At 38.1% G+C, this 23457-nt stretch overlaps 1 protein-coding gene across 3 annotated transcripts in view; it reads left to right on the top strand.

Moving 5' to 3' along the window:
- fam168a (family with sequence similarity 168 member A) overlaps positions 1 to 22211 on the top strand; it is a 30551-nt gene extending 8340 nt beyond the window's left edge. For 2 of the 3 annotated variants that reach the window (XM_067506513.1, XM_067506514.1), the window contains exons 2-8: positions 3380 to 3487; positions 4136 to 4227; positions 11462 to 11542; positions 15353 to 15498; positions 15901 to 16087; positions 16534 to 16660; positions 16893 to 22211. In XM_067506513.1, coding sequence (XP_067362614.1) covers positions 3426 to 3487; positions 4136 to 4227; positions 11462 to 11542; positions 15353 to 15498; positions 15901 to 16087; positions 16534 to 16646 — 681 coding nt within the window. In that variant the 5' untranslated portion in view covers positions 3380 to 3425 and the 3' untranslated portion in view covers positions 16647 to 16660; positions 16893 to 22211. The remainder of the gene's footprint in view (positions 1 to 3379; positions 3488 to 4135; positions 4228 to 11461; positions 11543 to 15352; positions 15499 to 15900; positions 16088 to 16533; positions 16661 to 16892) is intronic. The other variant, XM_067506515.1, reaches the window with a different exon arrangement.
- Positions 22212 to 23457: the final 1246 nt, after the last annotated feature.

Below are 23457 nucleotides of genomic sequence, written 5' to 3'. Positions count from 1 at the left end.
TTTAAGATTGATTATCTTCAATCATTTATATACACTACTGGGGGTCTTAATCATGGAGGACGAGCATTGGCATGGCCACTCTGAGCGGCCGGCAGCTACAAAGCCTCATTTTCAGTATAATTTGATATGCTGTGTGCACAGGTGGTAGAAGTACATAAACCCAATACTCAAGTAAAAGTGCAAATATTGGCCTAAAGAATTCTTCCATTTCTCTACTATTGTACAATTTCCAATCTTTTACCCACGTGAAAGTACCAAGCTGATCTCAATCTACAATTTACTTATACGAATACAAAAGTACTCCAAATGACTATGTATTTAAAGAATAGTGATTATGCTAATATGGGATTACATTTAAAGTAATTAATATAAGATAACGGTCAACGGTCACTGTTGGTAAAGATGGAGCTCATGTTTGAAAGTTAGTACCCCTCTTTTGGTTTCTGTGTGTTAGAATATGCTAGAGATCACCTCCAATGCCCTGACAGACCACATGAGGCCTGCAGACCACCGCTTGAAAATCTCTGCAGTTGCAGCCTGAATCCCCCATTTCTGTCTTCCCCTGCCTCCATTCACCCCTTGGAATATAGAATGCCTCGGTTTTAAAAATTCAAAAGTGCATCAAGCTGCCCTCAAACGTGCACAATTCTTATTCACTCCCATACAGCAGACAAGACTTGCCATTTTCAAGACAGACGTTTTGGACAGTTTGATATGTCTTTGGCATACATTTCTTACGTTTTATAGACTAAACATATGAAATTAAGACAAGCTTAAGCTTTAAGAGTATCCCTACAGGCTTTACATGCAGATATCTACCCCACCTGCAAAGGGAAGTGAGAATGGATGAAGAAAGTTTAAGATACAAATGCGTTTAAGTGCAGTGCTGCTAAGCATAGTGGAAATGGCCTCAGCACAAGCAAACCTGATTGTCAACAAGCAAGAGACCACACTAAGAGAAATAGTACATTAGTGGTTTGGATATATTTTGGTTTTAAACGAGAGGATCTATGGCAGGAACAGTATTGTGTTGAAGGAAAGCTAATGCTGAAATTGGAATTCAACATTTAAAAAAGCTCCACAGGGCTGTGTTTATAAGTAATGATTTAAAAACATGTTTGCTAACTCAGCCTCCATAATCAAGTTGATTCAGTTTAGCCAGGTATCAGCTGACACACATCGGTGGCCAAAATATGTAAGGGCATTAGAGTTTCCGACCGTATTCCCACTTTTTGCCCCCCCGCAAATAAGGGGCTTGTGGGTACAATAGAGCAAGGATAAATGGTCCTTTAGTTAACTGATCACTGATGTCATTATTGATCCATGACAGCCTTTGCATGTCATTGTGGGCATTTCCAATTTTTTTTTTATACATCAACTAATGTGATTGTATCTGCTTAGCTAATAGGGCTTCGTGATCTAGTGTATCAGCATTGTCACTGCAATGTGCACATGCGCAGTATTAACATTCCATGACATGCAATATCAAGTGAGGCAATTATTTTCTTTTGCTGTTAGAGCATTTTCTCTACTACAGCTTGTAGTTTGAAAAGTCCTCAGCTAAGAACTAGGCTCAGTATAAAAGCCAAAGTCATTATTTATTTTTTTATTTTCATTGGATATATTAAACTTGCGATTTAAATACATGGGTATTGCAATATGATTTTTATTTATTTATTTATTTTTTAGGCCATATCGCCTAGCCTTATTTTTAACCATTGGATGTATTGCCATGGCACATTTTCCACCGGTATACAAACAAATGGTGTTAGATGAAAAAATAAATAGAAGAATCACACAATCAGTTCAAACATTTAATTTGTCCTATATCACGGTATATTGCTAAATAATTGCAAAACTTTTACCAGCCTCTGCTTTACACTAATATTGAGATGGTGAAATTTACCCTTTTGACTAGTCCATGTGCTCCAACTCACTAGTTGACATATTGAGATACAAACGCAGTTTAGGCAGAATAAAGATAATGAGAAAGGCTACTGATATCCACCAATCATATTATGATCGCTGCGCAGATTATTGCAGACCACCTGATTTGAACTTTAAAACTAGGCATATTGTGTTATTTACAAGCTATTTTTTGTTTCTCTTGAGTTGTTGAATTTTTGTATTTTTCATATTTAAACTTTTCATTTGCATACAGAGATGGAGTAAGCTATGGATAAACTAAGATTAACAGGAGAGGGGAATGAGAGACAGAGTGCTCAAGGAGGAAGTAAAGCATGGAAAAATAATAAAGATTCCACAGATTAATGATGAACACTGTGACGTGTCTTCAGCAATAGGTTAATCAATTCCCCCGGGGGAATTAGTAATTGAGTAATGAACTAGAATTAACACATAATTACTGTTATTATTTTACATATCCAAACCCTGGTGTGTGTTTTTTGGGAAATGTGCCTGTGTTTTTTAGGAATTTATGCACAAAACAAGTAGAAGCAACTACACCTGTGTGTTTGTTCTTGGATTCAGTGGTCGAGTGTCTTTGGTTATTTTGACCTCAGTGTTCCTGGATAGAATATTGAAAAAATTCCTTGCGTCATTGAAAGTGCCACTTGATGCTGTTTGGCATCACAGTGGGACAGTGTATGCTCAGGCTTTATGACAGTTAGGTTTTAATCATCTAAAGAATTTTGCTCTTTATGAGGCAAAATTTGACAAATGCGTGTTGCCACACTGAAAGCTAGGCAGAACTGGCCTGAACACTGCCGTCACATATCAATTTCTTACAGAAACTAAAGTAAAATCAAAACAAGATACACGTGAACTTGTAACACACCACTCTCACAAACACTTTACCTCGCTTTCTTTATTTCTCAGCTGTTTTGCTCTGTGTTCGTGCAATGCTCTTGTTGATCTGGCGAGTGTACTGGAGCATGCTTACTGATGGCTCGGTGCAAGACTTGGCCTATTTGTACTATATTTTGTTCTTCGTTGTCTTGTCACTTGCTCACTCACTCGCTTTGTGGTGCTTTTTTTTTTTTTAATTTATTTTATTTTTTGTTTCCTGTTTGCTTCGCTGCTTGTATGGGTGTTTTTGAGCAGCACCGCACAGATGCAGATATTTAAACAATCATACTCATACATGTTGCATGTTCACTCACACACATGCACTTTATACACATTAATAAATACATACACCAGTAAAATGTGTTTTAGACTAAATGCCATTGTATTTCCATAAAACAAAATCATTGCACTGTTGTGTAATTGGCACAGACACAGCATTACCACAAACGCACAGTCCAAATCACTGTCTCCCCCTGCTGCTGTCACTAACCATTTGCTCTTGCACTGTTGCCTGCCTTTTTTTTTTTCCTCTGTTCGTTGTAATCATGACCTCTCGCTGTTTTAATTTCAGATTTGCATATCCACTTCCACTCCTTCCTCATTTGCATACAGCAAGAATGGCGAGCGGGCATCCCACAGACAAATTCAGTTTCATGTATCAACCAGACACGCACAAGAGGTACGGGGCACGCATGCACACACACTCTTATACATACAGACACACACACACAAATTCCAATGCCCATGCTCTCATTAACCAGGTAAGTTGGAATAATACAAGAGCTGGAATCTACACTATGTGGCCAGTGGAGAAAGATGCCTTATGAGAGATGTTATATAAATAGCTCTTTTATTAGGCACCATTATTCAAACCATGTCAACCACCTTAAATTTCCAGTGACCATTCCTCCATTTAGCCCCAGAGTGGAAACCAGACTGTGAGAGTTTGTGCTGCCTTTTTTGTGTAGTAGTGAAAATAAGGCAGATGTGCAGCTTTTGATATTGAAAGATATTTAATGCCCCACAGGAAACAAAGCATTATTTTGCTGTGGATCCATGTGTTGTACATTTCTTTCAGTACTTGTACTTTTTTGGATTCCAGCTGTCTGTTCTTAAAGACATGCTTATGTTGAGCCTACTTGACGGTGAGGATTCACAGAGACTTATTTTTGTTGCATGCTGGCAAAAATCCTTCAGCTGGCTGTCGCCTTAAGTGTGTAATTTTTCGATTGCGTGCGTGCGTGTAAGCACTTGCTAATCGTAACAACAATTCATATAGCTTACATACCGCCCCTTGTCTCTCTCTCTCTCTTTCTCTCTCTGTCAGTAAGAACAGGTTATCTTCAGCTATGAATCCAGTGTACAGCCCTGTTCAACCTGGGACCCCATATGGAAACCCTAAGAACATGGCCTTTACAGGTAAGATGAATACATACGTTTTCCCTCATCCATGCCTCTGTGTTTCCCAAACAGGTTTACTACCAGGGTGATGTTTTCATTTTTGTCCAATCTTTTTATTTTTACGCCGTGCATAGTGCTCTGTCTTCTTCTTTGACAATTCCACCTTTTAACTGGGTTACGAGACATTTTCCCAGTAGTGTTGTGAGGTGTCAGGATGGTCTTTGGGCATGCTAGAGGGCTGGTTTTTTCGAGAGCAATGGCTTCCTTAGTGGTGTCCTTCCATGGATACAGCGCCTATTTCAATGTTTTGTGCAGGGTTGACTCATAAAAAAACTCCAATCAAGTCTTTAGCTGTTACTCTAGGGTTCATTTTTACCTCACTGAACATGGTGTGTTGTGCTTTTGGAATGAACTTGGCACCCAATTCTGTGAACTGGTAAAGAGACTCAGCCTTTTCAACAGACTCAACTGATTTTTAGTCATCAAAATAAAAATTTTGAAACACCATATGTAGCACGCAAGCATCAAACAGATGTGTTATCCTTTGGACATCGCCTGAGATCATAGCTTGCACAACTAGGTGATGAGGTGGCCCCAAGCAGATGCACCTCAATCCTGCCTCTACATTAGTAAGAAACCATCTCTACATGGACTAATGTATGGTGGATTCCTGAGAAAGGCTCTTCATAAAGCAAGTGCATTCAAGCTTCCAAAGGAAAATGGACTTCAAACACTGTTATGTTAATTAGTTGCTAACAAGGCGTTACTGACCCGCTAATGAGTATAGGAGCGAAGGCATTGAGTATGCTGTCATATACGCCAACAGCAGCTTGCAAGTAGAAAGTTATAATGAAAAAGGAAATTGATAACTATAGTGGAAAAACGACAAACAAAGCCAACTCTTCAGGCCACAGAGAAAAGCTTTGCAAAGACAGATAAGTACAAGAAAGGCAAAATTAGGCCATCTGAAAAAAACAAAAAACAAACAAAAGAATTCATTTAATGGATGATGATTGCAGCATGGAGGTGGTGTAAACCAAACTGATGAAAGATCAAACAACTGTTTGGTGAGTTTTGTGATGTAAATATCTCAGTTAAAGAGGTACTGCCCAAGTTTATATCACAATAAGAAGTGAATAAAGATCAGTAATGCTGCTTCGAGCCAAAAGCTTATTCATTCAAAGAATTTTGTGACAATGTTGGTCGTTGGATTAAATAGGCACATGAGTGCATAGGTGAGAATGTACGTCCTGGAGACAGTGTGTCTGTGGCATCTTCTAGGAAATCCAAAACAAAATCTGAGCAATCTGTAGCATCTTCAGCTTCATCAGCACCTGTCTGAGTAAAGGCAAAAAAAGGCAACAAATAAATTACTTCGTATGCATTTTTGGATCCTGGCAGCACAGCCACACTTCTCAATGGAATCTACATGGGGAAAAAGGTTAACCTTACAACTATGGGGGAAAACAAGGTTGTGACTAGTAAAATGGTATCAGAGTAGGAGGTAAGCCACCTGGAAGCAAATAACTTAATTTAGCTCTGTGAAGTTTTTTCTCAGAGAGGTATTCCAGTTAGCAAGGCAACATCCTAAAACAAGAAGATGTAGGTAAGTGGCCGCATCTTAAAAGAATAGAAATACCTCTCGTCAGGGCAGAAATAGGACTGTTAATTGGAACAATTGTTGCAAAGGCAGTGGAACCAGAGGAGGTCATCCCTAGCTTCAACAATAGCCCAATAGCTGTAAGAAATATGCTAGTATGGAAGTCAATGAGCCACTGAATAAAGGTAGTTGCAACAGAACCAAAAATGGAGAAGCAGCAGTTGTGTCAAATTGTATGTCTGTTGCCAAGTTGGAGGACCTGTGGAGTCAGCACTTCAAATATGACTTTCTTGAGTGTGAGTGACACAATCTGCTAGAATAGTAAAATGACACTTCTGTATTAATCTTCCATTAAAGGACGTGGATATCAAAATGCACAAACAATCGTGCCATGGCAGAACAATATGCTGCAACTTTGAAGAGAGTTTCCTTGGCCGCAGTGATGGGAAGGTTTGGTACCTTCCCCATCATGGAGTGTTTCACCCTAAAAAGCATAAACATTGTGTGGTATTTGACTGAAGGGGAACATTAAACAAGAAACTTCTTTTAAGGACCTAATCTTACCAGCTCCATAACTGGTGTTCTGACTAGGTTTCATCAAGAGCCTGTGGCAATAGTGGCTGACGTGGAAGCCATGTTCCACCAGGAAAAGGTGGAACAACACCAGAAGATGCAACAAGCAAAAACAAAACATTGAGCAGGTTGGAAGGACCAGTAGCTGCACACTGGAAAAACACACAGCTCCAAAACTGGGGATACCTGCAGAAAGGGACAGACAGAGGGGACAGCTGGGTATCATCTGCACAGCAGTTTATGGAATGTTTCCTAATAATGTTGCCTGGAGGTGATTTATTCAGAGTGAAAAGTATTTGTTATTACACAGAGCCCTGTGGAACTCCATAACTAACTTTTGTGCATATAGAAGATTCATCATTAACAGGAACACATTAGAATCTCTCTGACAGATAAGATTTAAACCAATGCAGTGCAGTTCCTTTACACCTAAATCCATGTTCCTATCTTTGTAATGAAATGTTGTGGTCAATGGTGTCAAATGCAGCACTAAGGTCTAGTAGGAGGGATTTAGACATTATCCGAAGACAAGAGAAGGTTGTTGGTGGCTCTCATCAGTGCTGTTTCATTACTGTAATGTGCTCTAAATCCTGACTGGAAATCTTCAGAGACATTATTCCTGTACAGGTAGTCACATAATTGCTCTGCAACTACTTTTTCAAGGATTTTAGAAATAAATTGGCTGATTGGCTAAATCACCTGGATCAAGACGTGTTTTTTTAAGTAGAGGTTTGATCACAGCAACTTTATAGGCCTTTGGTACATATCCAGTTTCTAAAGATAGATTGATCTAATCTAATATGAACATGTCATTTAAAGGTAAAACAACTTTTTGGTTGGGGTGGGCTCTAAAAGACAGTAGAATTTAGTTTAGCATGGTCTATGCGTAAAAAGCAGTCTAAGGGGCATTGGAGTCTTATGGATGATTCTAGCTGCTGTACAGTCCCGTTATTGTAAATTCAAATGTTATTAGAAAAGGGTCAGACAAAAGTGAATTTAGAGGAAATACTGATACTTTATCTGGTTCAATGCCATATGTAAGGACAAGGACAGGGGTGTGACTAAAACTATGAGTGGGTTTATTTACATTTTGGGAAAAAAACAATTGAATCTAATAATGAATTAAAAGCAGTGTTGAGGCAGTTACTGTCAGCATCTACATGAACGTTAAATAAAACTACTAAAATGATTTTATTTGTACTAAGCACTAAACCGGATAGAAAATGTGAAAGTTTAGTCAAAATTTCATAATAAGGGACTGGAAGACAGTACACAATAAATGGAGGTGGTTTTTGAGTTTTCCAGTTTGGGTATGAAAGCGTAAGAGTAAGGCTCTCAAATGAGTTATAACTATGTTTGGGTCTAGAGTTTATTAGTGAGCTTAAGTGGAAGATTGCTGCTACTCCTCCACCTCGGCCTCTGCTTCTAGGAATGTGATAGTCAATATGACTTAGTGGGTTACTTTATTGAGACTGACATTTTCATTCAGTAAGACAAAATAAATCAATTTCATTGGGTGGAAAATTAGAATCCATAGGAGCAGCAATTTGTTGGCAACATCAGTTTCCGTAAACATCTCAGGCTGTTCATACCTGTGGATGCTGTTGGGGGCTGGAGCAGAGGATGAAGGAGAGGTGAGCACATCAGAGCCACAGGTATTTCCAATGGTCAGTTGGTCACCAGAGACTGAGACGATGTGGACAATGTTCTCAGTCAGCATCTGTGATCCCAGAAAGTTCGTGTGCAGCCCATCTTCTTTGAAGTACTATAGACAATCCCAGAAAAGATTGAAGTTATCTATGTAAAAGAATCCATGTATAGAGACTTGTGGTTGAAGCTATTTGTGCAGGTTGAGGATTCTGGACAACCAGCAAACACGGAGAACCAGCAAACACTGCGACCCAGCGTGGGCAATCAGAAAGTTTGAAGTTTAAAACCTGTTGAAGATTACATGGAGCAACTGGGTGGCAACAAATGGCAGATCTCCCACTTATTAGCCTTACCTGATGAACCACCATTTACCAGAACGGTGTTGATTGCTTTGGTGCTTCTAATATTAAACGAGGAAGAACAAATGCCAAAAGATATGTTGCCATATTTACAATAGTGTTTCTGCAATCACATTATATGAGGGAATTAGAACAAAGACCTACAGCTCCTTATAAACCTGTGGAAGAAAAAAATGTTTTGAAGACATTAACATTTTTAAGCATTTACAGCACAAGTGGGAGTTGATGCAGTATAGAGGGTGTTAGATAAGCTAAAGGAAGGTGGGAGGTAATTGTGATGAAGTGTTGAGTAATGTTGGTCTATGACTGGGATGAGAACATTAATCTTATTCTCTGAGGAAGTAGAATGGAGGAGAGTCAGTGCTCTGTCATAGAGTGGCCAAGTCAAAAAAGGGAGCTTTAGTCCTAGGCAGAAGAAGCGTGACCCTACACCATGACCCAGGTTTTCCCCACAAAAACAATATATTTTTGTGGGCCGCCATTATTTGTAGCCAACCATTGTTTATAAATCTGTCAGAACAATGACATCAGTTATGCATTAATTAGAGGACTGTTTCCCCTTAACCTGCCTCACCTGTAGACTGCTTATTTGCAGCCTAAAATGTCAAACAGCAGCAGAGATCAACTGTTGGTAAGGTTCTCTCCATGATTTACATTGACAGCGGGACAAATTAAATGTGTTGCTGACGTGTTTGGCATACAGGACTGTTGAAGCCTCTTTCTCACCAACATGCAGGGAGCAACATTTGTGTACATAAAGTAGAAGTTATCACCCTGTTACAAAATACAAGTGGATTAAATCCAAAATATCTCAAAAAATTTGGTAGGACCTCTCGTCTAGTTATATCGTTGATAAATCAGTGAACCAAATTTTACTTCTTCAGTTGGCTATTTGAAACTAGTAGCTTCCGGGAAAATTTGTAAGGCTGTTGTGTACATACAAACAAATTGCATCCAACTAATATTTGATCTTTTTCAGCCATATACAGAGCCACCATACAGTACTTTTTTACTATTCATTCAGCAATTCTGAGTGAAATGGGCTAAGCAATTTAGATTTGTTCATCAGATTGCCACCCTGTACCCTCCATCCCCCAGTTGGCCACCACAAGTACAATTCCTTTCGACCTTTAGATGTCATTGTTTGCAATATTATGCTACACCACGTTCTGATCATTTAGAGTCTCGAAAGACAGAGGACAGGACTACTGCAAGCAACTTCTGTTACAGGCAGCAAGTAGTCTTGCTGGTTGGTCAGTTTGTAGTCGATATTACTGTTAAGTTCGAAAACAAATTGAAAAACTAAAGTTGGCCTTTAATGCAAAGCCTAATGTGTTTTTTCATGTTTAATAGTGTGTGTGTTAGCAAACGCTACACTGACATGAAGTAACCCTTTGAACAGTTACTTTAGTTTTTATTGGACCAAGCCTTAAGACATTTACTAGACGACCTCGGTGGTCACAAGTTGAGAAACAACTGACTGAGCGCTGTACGAGCTGAAGATGTCCAATGCTGAAGTGATGAGAGTGGATGCTGGATAGTTCAGCAGGTTTATTTCTTTATTTCAGTTAATTTTCTCAGTAAGACAGAAAATATTAAATGCCCTAGGGTTCTTCATTATTTTATTTTATGTTCAAAGTCCGGTAGAATAACTTCATATGGGATACGTTTACTCAAAGGGCCAAAGACAAACAGAGAAATGTATACATTCAACATTTTATTACAAAAACAGACAGAGGGAATTCACAAGCAGAGCCCTTCAGTGCTCTTTCCTTCCTTCCAACAGCTTCTGTATTTATGTGCGTGGTGCTAACTGCGTTCAGGTGTTGATTGTAACGTTTACCCAAACAAAACAAGTCTCGAAACAACAATTACATACATAAGTATTTCGGTAATGTAACGAACAGAAAAACAGAAAAACTGGCATGGATGAGGACAGCTAACGTGTTGTCTTCCTGGTTTCAACAGCTGCCCTAACTACGAGTCACCACCACTGCATCCGGAAGTTGGTCACCAGCTAACGTGGTCGAAGATACACTTGAAAAACCGGCTGTTGTGGCCGTTGGGCTTCGGCATCCTCTGCCTCCTCTGTGCATACGGCGGAATGGTTTGGCGCTTTATTGCGGCCCGTATAATTAGCCCTGAATATCCAAATTTGCTAACACATTGTGGAACTTGCTGTTTTTAAAATGGAACATTACGTGTTTTACATTTTCCACTGTCCTGGTGGATAGATGCAGGGGGGAAAATGGGGAGTTCTCTGTATAGAAACAATGGAGGGATCGGAGTGTCTCTTTATTGATAAATACTACCAGACTTATTTTTGGCCAACCCTCATTGAAAAGTGATGTAGTTTTCCTTTTAAAATACCTAGTCAAAACTGGCTTTATGGTAAACCTTGAATAGCTTTTGATTTAAAATGTATTGAACTCTAACTCTGAATGTATTGGACTCTAACTAAATGCTTTGCAGGCTGAGATAAGTTAAGTCATTTAATTTTGCTACAGTGTTTTTTCCTGGACTCATTACATCTGACTGTAGCTCTGCCTACATCAGCAGACAGCACCCAACACTAGTTTTAGCAAATACTCAAGGCTACAGAAGAGAGAGTCTGAGTGCCAATAATAGCAAGCAGATTCTCTTAACACTCCTGCTTTTCTTTCTCTCTCTTTGTTTAGCTCTGTAGAGCTTGCACCTTTACAAGCACAAGCCTTTTCTCAGTTCAAATCTGCTTTGTTTGCTTGACGCATAATTGATGACGCACAAGAGTCTGTTGTGTGCATGCACCCCCTTGCACATGTCTGGGTGCATTGCTATTGTTTCTGAATTTATCTTCACCCCCACCATATTGGCAGGTGTGTTGTATGTGCCAAGTTGGTGTATCAGAAGTGTGTACGATGCAATGAGCTCTGTGTTATTCGTGCAGACTTTTTTTTTAATGAGCACTGTCTGCACATATCCTGCTCTAAACCAAATAATGCCCTATATTGGTGTGTGTTTCTTTGGTTCTCTTTGTTTGTGAAGCTGTGGTTTCTAATATTGTTTTTCTCCTATCTGTGCTGCTTTGCAGGCTATCCAGGAGGCTATCCTGCCACGGCTCCCACCTATACACCCAACCTCTATCAAACAGGCAGTCCTGGGTATCCACCAGGTAGGCTCTAACACACGCAGACCGATCATGCAATCACTTTGTTTGTTTTTCCCAGAAGGTTTTTGAAGTTGGTGAGATCTTTTCATGAAACACAATTCTGAGATTAATGCCCCACTAAGCTGGCACAGGGTATACAGGATGCAGATGATGATGATATAGGCTGATCTGTGTCATTTTATGGACTATTAAACTACAGGGAAATGTCTTAACCTTATTTTTGGTTAGTTGATGCAATACAGTTCTGTTTTGTTTGTTTTTTGGAAAAAGCTCATGTTGTGTTGTAGAGATTTTTATTTAGTTATTTATTATTTCGTAAACCAACCAGGAAGTTTGCATCTTCCTGAGTCTGTAGAGTTTTTCCACTGGCATTTAAATGATCGCAGAAAATAAGCTCTATGACAAACAGAGTTTTAGGATACTTAGGTGTTTTGTTCACCTAGGAAAAACAAAAAAGTAACGATTTTAATTGTTTACAATGTACAGTGACAAATGCTGCTTTATGTTTGTTGTCACTGAAGAGGGACAGTGCGGGGGCAGAGATGCAGCGTATACTCTTTGATTAAAAAAAAACTGGGCACTTTTTTTTTGTCTGACTTTGATTTTAAATTTAGGGGACATCTCCATAATGATCTTTTCTTATTCAGCCTTCAGCCATTCTGCTGCTTGCCCTCTCTGAAGTCTTTTGTTACACACATACGTTGTTGGAGGAACCTTGTTGCACATACAGTACATATGGCAGAGGAATCTGCATTCTCCAGGGGAAATCTGCCTGAGGAATCTGGTTTCCCTAATCCTCTACCCCTCTTACAAAAAACAGGTTTCTAATTTACATGAAACCAGCTTTCAAAAGGTAGCCAACTGTAACCTTGTAAATGTACATATGTAACTGAAACCAAAAACATGCTGTTGGCATTGAGGAATTTAGCATTTTCTGTAAAGTAAAATCAGGAGATGGAAGTGACTATCTACAAAATGGATAACTCCAACAACTCAAATATGTGGCACCAATTTCTCTTGTGTAATGCGTTAGAAATACTTTAGAATTTTAAGAAATATTTGAATATTTTTGATGAGTAACCACCAAAGCCTTGGTTAATACAAGATGTGATGAATATTTTACACAGAAAGCTTAATTTCTAGTCAGAGGATACATTTCCACTGCATGTATACGTGTGTGTTGTCTGGGATAATAATTGTCATTCAAGGTCGCCGCAGCGGGTCATTGTCCGCATGTTGATTTGGCACAGTTTTTACGCCGGATGCTCTCCCTGACGCGACGCAACCCTCCCCAAGTTTCTACCAGGCTTGGACCGGCACTGCACAGCTGGGGATGGGAAAGGGCTGTTAGGGGTTCAGTGTCTTGCCAGAGGCACTTTGACATATATAGCCGGGACCGGAGATCAAACCCCTGACACTGTGGTCCGTGGATGACTGCCTTACCAACTGCGCTATATAACCGTTTAAAATGTTAACATTTATCATCAGCCATCATCAGCAGTATGTTTTCAGCATTCACACGGATTGCAGTAATGTGAGAACAGTATACTGTAAGTGGTAATTTAAGCCTAAAGGGCACTGATGGTAAAGGAACAGGAAATGGGCTTGTAACAGCTGCCAGTGGCCAAATAGCAGCAGATATGTCTAACGCTGGGATTCGGTGCTTGGTCCCCACAGCAGATGGGAACAGCAGTTGTTTCTGTGCTTTCCAGATACAGTTTTCTATAGATATAGTTTAGTGTGCAAGGCCTTGAAGTTCTCAGCTGAGATTCAGTCCAGTTTGATCCCTTTCAGGATCATTATCATTTGACATGAAAGCTGTTATTTATGGATAAACTAAAATTGATAGATAGATATAGAACTAAAATATTAATTTGGTTTCACCACTGGTGCATACACTGCTGCCCTGCAGTAGATATATTAGTTATTTTATGAAAACGTAAGCAAAATAACATGCTTTTCTTTGTCAGTTTCAAATTTTTTATGTAAGTCTTAAAATTGATTTTGTCTATACAACTTGTGAATTGGATGAAATGATTTAGTTGTATCTTTTGAAGATATGCAATTAAATTTGATTGTAAGATGTTCCAGGGAGAGAGCTCTCTCACTCAGATTTATGGTATATAGGGAACAAGAATACAGATGATAAAGTCCTTTATTAAGATCTAGCAGAATATGTTTAGTAAAGGCAAAATTTATTAAAATGTTTGTCTCAAAAAGCTTTAAGAGAATTATCAAAGAAAATGTAAAGTTATTGCTATTATAGAAAAATCCAGGGATTTTTGAAAATAGGCAAAGCTAGTTGAATTGTTTCCCATATAAATTGTATCTCGTCAAGGCAGGATAGTTTTGTAGGGGCTTTGAAGCCCCTCTTCTCTCGTCCCCTCCCCCAGTTGGGTTTTGCCAAAGCACACCTGATATTTTCTTAGACTTGAAAAAAGATAAAACCGAAGATTCACCGAGATTCAATGTCCAGACAAGCCAGATCTGGTCCTATTCGAAACGTGTCTTGGTCAATGTCATTATTTCTCGAGACCACTGAATAGACAAACTGTTTTGTATCAGCAGGGCTTTTGTGTGCTTGTCACACACCATTGTCCTCTAATGCCCTGCATGCATGTTAGAGCAAAGATTGTGTGTGTCTGTGTGTGCTTTTGCACACCCTCTGACACAGACACACACTTTGAGATGCACAGAGCTCCAGCATCTCTTTGTTCCCTTGTCCTTGTGAGTGAAGCGCTTTCATAAGCTCCACGCAGCATCTAGCTAGTAGCATGTTTGACCTTCAGGCTCCTCCAAGTGGCCAGTCAAAGCTACTGCACATCAGAGAGCAGAGCCCAGTTAACAGCTGACATAAATGTACTGGTTCATAACAGATCATTTCACTGTCCAGGTGCAGGCCTCACATGTTTTTATTTATTTTATTTTTTTTGGTTGTTTTTTTTTTTTTGATAGTGTCAGTGAAACGGTGGCTTTGCTTAATTCATGTTATGTGCCACTCAAATTGATAGGCCTTTTTGGCTAAAATTATTCCATAAAAGAGAAATACTCATCGTTTACTTTGACTACTTGCACAATGCAAAAATGTTGTTTTCAAATGTCACAGTTAGAGCAGCTAATTTGGTTATTTTTAAGATCTAAAGCAAAGATCCCTGGCTGTATTGTTTTGAGTCAAAAGGCAGGACCAGCCCTCCATCTGGTGGATTTTGTAAGAAATGCAGATAATTACATAGACAGATAATTCAGAAAGCTTTAAAAGTTCTTGCTATTGTTCCACACCTAAGCCTTTAGAAATGTTTTTGTTTTGTTTTTTGGCTAAACTGAGACCATGAAATAAATTTGGATTTTTGTCTATTTGTAACTTGCAGCAAAGTCTCAGTTCAGAATATAAAAATGGTTGGTGATTATAATAATTTAAGTCATTAATATTTTATTACAAATATATTGCTATTTTATGAGAGTTATTCAATGGTTCAATGCAGTGATGAATTCACAGTCATTCAACTGTAATTCCCATCAGATCTACAGAGTGCTTCTGCATCTTCAAGCGCATTGCCAGCAACAACATTTCCAGTTGAAGCACGAAACTGTTGTCAGTTAAAGCTCCACAAACCTTTACCTGCCCAGCCCCAAACAGGCAAAGTTAGTGACTTGGTAGTAGTCGAGAATTTAATAGCAAAGGTGAACTTAGAGCATGTGTTCTTCCAAAACACACACAAAAAGTGATTTGCATGGTTTGCTTTGATGCATTTCTTGATCATGCTCCATCTCTTCTCTTTTTAATTAATTTTTTTTATTTTAACCGTTCTATAGGATATACTCCAGCAGGCACCCCATACAAAGTGCCACCCACTCAGTCAAATGGAGCACCCCCTCCCTACACACCAACCCCCACCCCATACCCAACAGCTATGTACCCCATCCGCAGTGCCTACCCTCAGCAGAACTTATATGCACAGGTAGGGAAACCATTAATTGTTTTTGTCATGTATTGTTAGCAGTACCATGTAAACATATAGTTTTTTTTAAATATTTTTCTGCTGCCTGGTCAGCTGATGTCGACTGTGATAGTTTGAGTTCAAGTGTTTTGAATATGATCTTAAAACAAATTTTAGAAAACAGGATATCTGAACATCTTTGTATTTCCTTGGTGTCGAATGCAGTTTTTTTATTTTTTATTTTTTTATTTTAAGGATTTCTACTGGCTGCAAGGACATTGCTTTGATTAAAACGAGTGTTTGAAATGAGACTATATTCCTCAGTAATATGTTAGACTGAAAGACCCATATACAGAGTGTCCTGTGTCATGTACCACCACATACCTTTAGCCTCACAGCCTTTTTTTGTGTTCATCCTGTCAGGGAGCGTACTATACCCAGCCAGTGTATGCGGCTCAGCCACATGTGATTCATCACACAACTGTGGTGCAGCCCAACAGCATCCCTTCCACGGCCCTCTACCCAGCCCCCGTTCCTGTAACTGCTCCTCGCAACAATGGCATGGCTGCCATGGGAATGGTAGCTGGGACAACCATGGCCATGAGTGCAGGTATGGCCAGAACCAAGGACTATAAATTAGTTCAGTTTTCAGAATAGAAATTGTGGATTTAGTTTAGGTCAGTAATTATTTTTGCTTTGTTTTTTCGCACTTAAATGTCTGGGTGTACAGTGAAAGTCTTTTCGAGTTTCTTTTGTTTTGGCTTGAATATTTTTTTTTTAGATTTAGTAAGCTTGGTTAAACTGATATAGTTGTTAGTCTTTTTGTTGTTCTTGTTGTATTTTTTTTTTCTTTTTTTTTATTGTTGACAGGACAATAAATGATCATTAAGTGACAAAATAAAACCAAGAATGTATCTGTATATTGTGCAAAATGATCACCACTTCATGATCACCACTTCAGCATCTTGGTTAAAAGCTGGACAAACCAGTGTTTCATAGCTCCTTAGCAGATGGATTCTTGGTTAAGTTCATTAATGGTGGGTTAACTTTCTTTAGGGACTCTGCTGACAACGCCTCAGCACCCACCAATTGGAGCACACCCAGTAACTGTGCCAACCTACAGGCCCCAAGGGACACCTGGGTACAGCTATGTACCGCCTCACTGGTAGAGCCCACCCACAATGTGAGTGTGTGCCCTGCTACTATTTTTTTGTCTAATCCGTTATATCTTCCTTACTGCCCAAATTTTCTCCCCTCCATCTGTTTCCCCCCCCCCCTCCTCTTTTTGTCTATCTAGCACTCTTTTAGTTAAACAAACTGTGCTGCTTCACGTTTCTTTCTGCGGTGTCCCTCAGAGGTCGAAGGCAGGCGCAAGGCGGTCACCAATGTGTACTTCTGCTTTTCTTTCCCATCAGATCTGGAGTCCACCATTGTATGCAACTGCTCAAATCTTACACGGGCGCCCGCGGGTAACCATGGGAACTCGACACCTGTCTGCAAGAACAAAACTAAAGTGCAACAGCCACTTTACTATTATTGTTATTGTTATTATGCGACATTCTCTAACATTTTTGCAAAAGCTGCTTTTAATTTTTTTTATTATTTTTTTTTTTTTGTTCATTTGCCAACCAGTCATTACCTTTTCGTGTGGTTATTTTATTCTTTCATTTTCTTTTGCTGTGTCTATCATTGGAACTCCAGAAGGACTCTTGAACAATCACAGGTGTCGGTCACTCCTGTTTCTGTGTTGTGCTGGTGTGTTTGGTCCTGCCTGCTGCTGCTCAGTTGGCTGGAAAACATTGGGCACTTATTTCTCATTATCATCTCCATCAGTCACTACAAAGACATATTGACTTATTATGCTGCCAAATTTTCTAACTACTAGATATCAGCACAGGGTTTTAACATAATTAGGATTTTTTTCCCCTTTATTTTTCTTTTTTTTTTTTAAACCACACAAACTGAATTACCTTCTCCTGTAAATTGATTTGCTTCCTTTGTTATTCCTTCTGCTTTTTATTTTTTTAATCTGCTTTTTTTGATTTTCAGTTTAATCTCAGTCGTCTTCCAGTGCGTAGCTGTCTGTCCAAAAGTAGCTTGTCCGTCGTGCTGGTTGTTACATCTACATGTGAGTGCTATGTTACTATGAGCAGAGTACTTAACCAAGTACCAGCCATCCTGCTGGGTCTGACTGTGTCCAAATTAGCATAGCCCCTCGTACACACTAAGAAAACATCAGCTACATACTATGCAGGCTAGTATGTTGTGACACTGTCATAATCTTTAGCTAGCTAAATAACATTTTGGGGTCATTTGGTCATGTTAGCTTTTTAAAGTGGTTAGCAGAGGTCAATACATTAGAAGAAAAAAATACTGGCAAATTTATACTAACCACATCATCAGCGTGGGTGTTCCTGCAAATTTTCTTTTTTAACACACAGATGCAAGTGCGCCCACACACACAGGGGCTCCTGTGCTGTGTCAAACACTTAGTGGCACTTACCATACAGTACCTCGAGTTACGTTGTTGCTGACCAATGCACACACACAAGCAAACACACACATGCCATGAATTTCTTGCGATGTGCATGGCAGACACAGCCAGCAGAGGACTTTAAAGGGACTGTGGTGGCATTCTGAGAGGGGAATAGGATGATGTGGAAGAGCAGACAACAAGGAAGGAGGAAGAGATGATGTATACATTTGTTTGTACCATCTTCCCTGCACAAATGATACCTTAATTTCTCATTGATTATATCATCTCCTCCCCTTTCCTTCAACCAGACGAGAACTAATAACCAAATACTCCACAAATAGAAACACAGACTCTTGAGTATACAGTTAATAATGGACCATTCAAATAAATGTGCTGATGGATGGACAGGATTGAGTCCAGTTCCTTACTCGGTGCTGTGAGTGCTAAAAAGACCAAAAACAAATAATGGCATGGTTGTACATCACATTTGGGAAATAAGTGTGCTGTGTCGTGTATAGACCTCGGTCCATCTCATGGTAAAACCAGACTTTTTAAAAATATATATTTTTTAAGTTTATTTTTCTTGTGTCCATGACAGTAGTGCTGTTATCATGCACAATCAATTTCAAACCCCATATTATTGGGATGAGGAAAACCGCTAAACAGCTTCTAGAAGTCAATAAGAGACTTTTGGCAGTATTATGAACAAATAGATAATTTTTCTCGATTCTCGACATTAAAAAAACAGCCCACATCTTTTACCAAAACGGTCTGTTTTTGCCATTGATACATGGACCATAAACTGATGTTTACTGTTGCTTTTTTTACATTATGCTTTTACATGCAAATACACTGTTTGATGGTCCATCTTAATCAGACTATTTCTGTGAATTTGAGTCTTTGTTTATTGGTCCTCAGCTGGGGAAAATGATGTGGAGGGTGTTGGTGGTGGGGTTTTAATATTTAGGTGAGGCCTGTGGCATTTTTCAGGATTTATTAAAAAAAAAGTCTCATCACAACTTAATGATCTGTAGAGTACAGATTGGTGTAACGAAAAGCATTTACTGCGCAGGTATGTAGAGGAAGTGGTTTGATATTGCAATAAAATAAAGAGGGAATGCCTCCAGCTGTTAACATACAGTAATTATTTTAACGTTTTCAATTGATTTTAAGAAATGCATATTGTTATCTCTAAATATGGATCACAGGCTCTTTACACAGCCTCCATTCAATAATTATTACAGTTACTGTTAAAAGGAGTAGAACATATCACAAATTTGGGGTATTGAATAACTTGAGGAAATATTGCACAACATAACAAAAAAACTTGATGACTATAATGCTAAGTAACAGGTACCTAGGCTTTGTAGTGCAAGAGGGAAGAAAAAGCAATTTATATTGTAATTAAAAATTAAACAATAAGGTTGAGTGTTTGAGGTATTCTTAGTCCAAATGTTTGTACCATAGTAGGTTAATTCTCAAGAAAATATTGCATAATGCTGCTGTCGGATGAAAACTTTTTAGCTTTGAGCCTTGTTTTTGATATCGCCCTTGTCTTGGAGAAGATATAAAGGGGATATTGACATCATGAGAAAAATGTTCCCACAATGTACATTTTATTTCAAGACAGTAAAACAGAGATAAATGGATAAATTCATGAACTGTTTTTTCTTGCGACAGCAGTAATGTTACTTGTCATTAGGATTTATTTAACCAACTACTACTTCTGTCAGTATTTCTCAATTAAATTCTATGTTTTTTTCCTCTACTTTCCCTCTGGTCAATTGAACATAATGGGTATGCATTATATTCAGGTGTATTTCACTATAGCATTGGATCTATAAGTTTAAAAAATGCAGTATATTTATATATCAAGTGGTACAGTAATGTATTTCTAGCTAAGCATGGTTGCATCAGTGTGGCAGCTACTGTTTGTGCTTTTAACTATTATTATTATTATTATTATTATTATCTTTTTAAATTATTTTTAACCTCCTGTCCTACAAGTCAGTCCCTACAAACAGTTAGGTGCAAAGGTTTTCATGCCATTATTTTGAAATTATGGCTATTACATAATATTTAACTTATATTCAGCTAGTTCAAATGTTCCTTCATCATCAGAGGTAACAAATAGTCAAGGAGTGTCTAACACATTTTTAAAATGATAGCGCAGTCCCTTTTGATATAGTCATTAGAATTAATTTCTGATAAAACATTTGTACTAGCTGAATGTGCATTAAAAATTGCAAACTCTTTTTGCCATTTCAAAATAAGGGTATTCAAACCTTTGCACCCACCTGCATGTGTCACTGAGAGGGGGAGAAGTTTTACGCAAGGTCTTAAAAATAAAATTAGGATGTCTGAATATTCTCATCACCAAACTCTTCATTTTTATGATTGTTAGACTTTCCAGACCTTGAGGAAATAAAAAGATGGTGAATAACTAAAGTGGATTGTTGAATGGGGAAAAAAAGGGGCACCCACTATGAGCTCAAAAGCCTTTGTTTCTGTCCATTTCTGTTCTGTTGATGCAAAAATATAATGTCTTGAACTTCCTCAGCCTTCTTTGTCCTGTGCCATACTTCACTATTCGGTAAATATTACTTTCCTTGACTAAGTAATTGGTGAATTCTGAGTCCTTTTGATGTCTAACTACCTGTGAATCTGTGTTTTCGTCTTGCTGTCCTATTTCTCACATTGTTGTTAAAGCATATTGCCTGTTTCACTTTTATCTTTCTTACTGTGTTCTCCTTCTTTATTCAGTTTTCACTTTTCCTCTCGAGGCCATTTTGCATCCCTTCAAACATTTTATTTAGCTTTGCTACTTTCAGGGATTCAAAATGAAGTCAGATCATATGTTTTGCTCTCTTCCTTCTCCACTCAAATATATTTTTTTAAAGCTTTCTGCTCTCTCACCTTCATGTCATTTGTCTTTTAGTGTTCTGAGCCTGATCTTTGCAACCCTCACCACCCCATGTGAGTCATATAAATTTATGATGATCAGTCAGGCATTTTTCTTTATTTAATTTTTTCTACTGCTACTACTGCTTTTTCATATTTCAACGAGCCTTTTTAAACACTAGATGTCACCAATAACAAGGTTTGAAAATGGCATCACAATTGGATATCAAATTTTGAGAGCTGAGGTTTTTTGTTTTTATTTTATTTGTCAGTAAGTATTTTTTATGACATTTTATAAATTTTATTATTTTAAGTTTTAAAAAGTTTTTAATGGGCTTTGGGCCAATGCTCTTCATAAAAACAGTTGAAATGTGGAGGCTTTATAGAAAGACATTTGGGATGGTTGAAGGAAAAATAACTAACAGAGCAGTTTAATTCTTCAGGGTGGTGAAACTGCTTCCTCATTTCACTTCCTTTCTTGCCTCTATTTATTTCGCTTTGCACTTAAGTGAAAACAGACATATAAACACTTGGGTGTATTTACAGGAGGGGAATGCAAAGTTGTCTTAATGATTGGTCTTTCATCTTTTACTTATTTTTGCTTTTCTAAGGAAAACAGAAACAGTTCTGTTTTCTTCCTCTCACACTTTATTTTAGTCAGTGAAAAAGTGACTGCAACCATTCAAAACACTTCTCTCCTTTCATTTTCCCTCTTCCCTCTTTTTTGCCTTGCAGTTGCAAAGTCTTAGTTATTTTTTTAATGAGTTATTAAAACACTACTATTACTACTATTACAGTGAATAGTAGGCATGTCTTTGATGTTCTGCTGCAGCTTTTTAATTTCAAATTGTCAGATATATCTCTTGATTTAATTTGACACTAAATGTGATGCAAAAAGTGGAAAATTCCTTGTCTTCCAAAAAAAAAAAAAAAAATTAAGAAATACATACTTGTATCCCCTTCCCCGGGTCAAGTATTAGGAACAACCCCATCTTTGGAAGTTTAGCTTGGTACCCAGTTTGCACATGCTTTGGTATATCTGTTACCGTAAGGTTGTGTTTGCAACTGAAGCCCAACGTCTGTTCAGCGTTGAGAGAAGTGAATTGTATGTTAGCTATTTGGTCCAGAGTGAAGGACCTGCGTCAGGCTTGTGATATGAAGTGTAAATCTGTTTTAAAATTTTTTTATTATTATTTTCTTTTTCTTTTTTTGTTGTTGATGTTGAGGGTTTTTTTTTTTTTTTTTTTTTAAAGATCAGTTAGTGATCTTAGTACTATAACTAAGCCAAGTTTGTAATTGTATATTTACTGTAAAATGTAGAACATTGAATAACTATTAAAATTTTCCTATAAAAGGAGCATTGTCTTGTGTGACATTACTTTAAAATTAATGCCAGTGTTGAATTTCCCTGCAATATTGATCTGATACAACCTGACCAAATGTCAGTTGCCATTTTAGATTCATGAATTATGTATAGTACAATTCTGTACTGAATGTTTATTTTAATGTCTTCTTTGAGCTGAATCTGATACCTGTATGTGCTTATAACATCTAAGTCATTAACATTTCTCTGGAAAGGGGCAATAGACATGATACCAGATAATCCGGAGCAATGTTCAATAAACAAAAGCAGATGGGTGTGACATTATACAAATCTCTCCATGACTCACAAATCAAGTTGGATGTGTTGTTTTCAATGGAAATTTTGCCTAAAACGTGTTCTGAGGTGAAAGTACTAAAAGGCTGTAGTTATAGTGTCATATGCATCTGTGGATATACTAAAATATGTTTTGTCCATATTGACTCAGAAATTAAGATAAAATGGTTAATCCTGATTTTGGAAAGAGAAAAAACGATCTCAACACAAGGTTTGTTCAGAGGGAGAATTAGTTGTTTCAGATGAAGAAAGGATACTTGCAACACTGAGGCCAGATTGCATTGTGGATAAAGTAGGAACTAGTTGCCAAGAATGCTGGAATTTGGGGGGAAAACAATCTGTATCTGCTGTGTCATTTTGTATTAAGTAATTGGAGTGCAAAAAGGTGGAAGGGGTGGAGGTTTAGAGGGGTAGAAATCTAAATCCTTAATATCTGATATGCATATAAGTGAATGGAAAGGAAACAAAACACAGCACACAGAGTCCCTGCAGGGCCAGTAGGTTATCCACAGTGAGCAAGACCAGGAAATATTATCCAGGTGTGTAAAGCCATTTTCAGTTATAGCATGTTCCTTTTCAAACACGTTAATGTGAGGATAAGTCTGTTTGTGGTACATTATCAAAAAGTACAATCTACAAAAAACAGGAACAGAGAATGCACCATTTCTCCTGTGACTGACAGAAAAACACACTCTTTCACTTCTCTCTGCATCCATGATGAGAAAAGTATTGAGCAATGACAACCACCGCTCATAGATATGCAAACAATGATGATCACACCTTTTATGCAAGTTCTTCACATATCTTTAGCCTTATGTGCACTCATAATAATGAGTGCCTGAGTGGAAAATGAAGTCTGATTTGACACCAGGCAGTCATTTTTCTGGATATTCTGTATTTCCCATTTAATCAGAAAACATTGAATCTGAGGGTATAGCTTTGGTAC

This window comes from Channa argus, chromosome 6 (genome assembly GCF_033026475.1).
Source record: "Channa argus isolate prfri chromosome 6, Channa argus male v1.0, whole genome shotgun sequence".
In the NCBI taxonomy this organism is placed as follows: Eukaryota; Metazoa; Chordata; class Actinopteri; order Anabantiformes; family Channidae; genus Channa; species Channa argus.
Note: the sequence above shows the minus strand (reverse complement) of the source record. Positions and strands in the feature narration are given on the sequence as shown.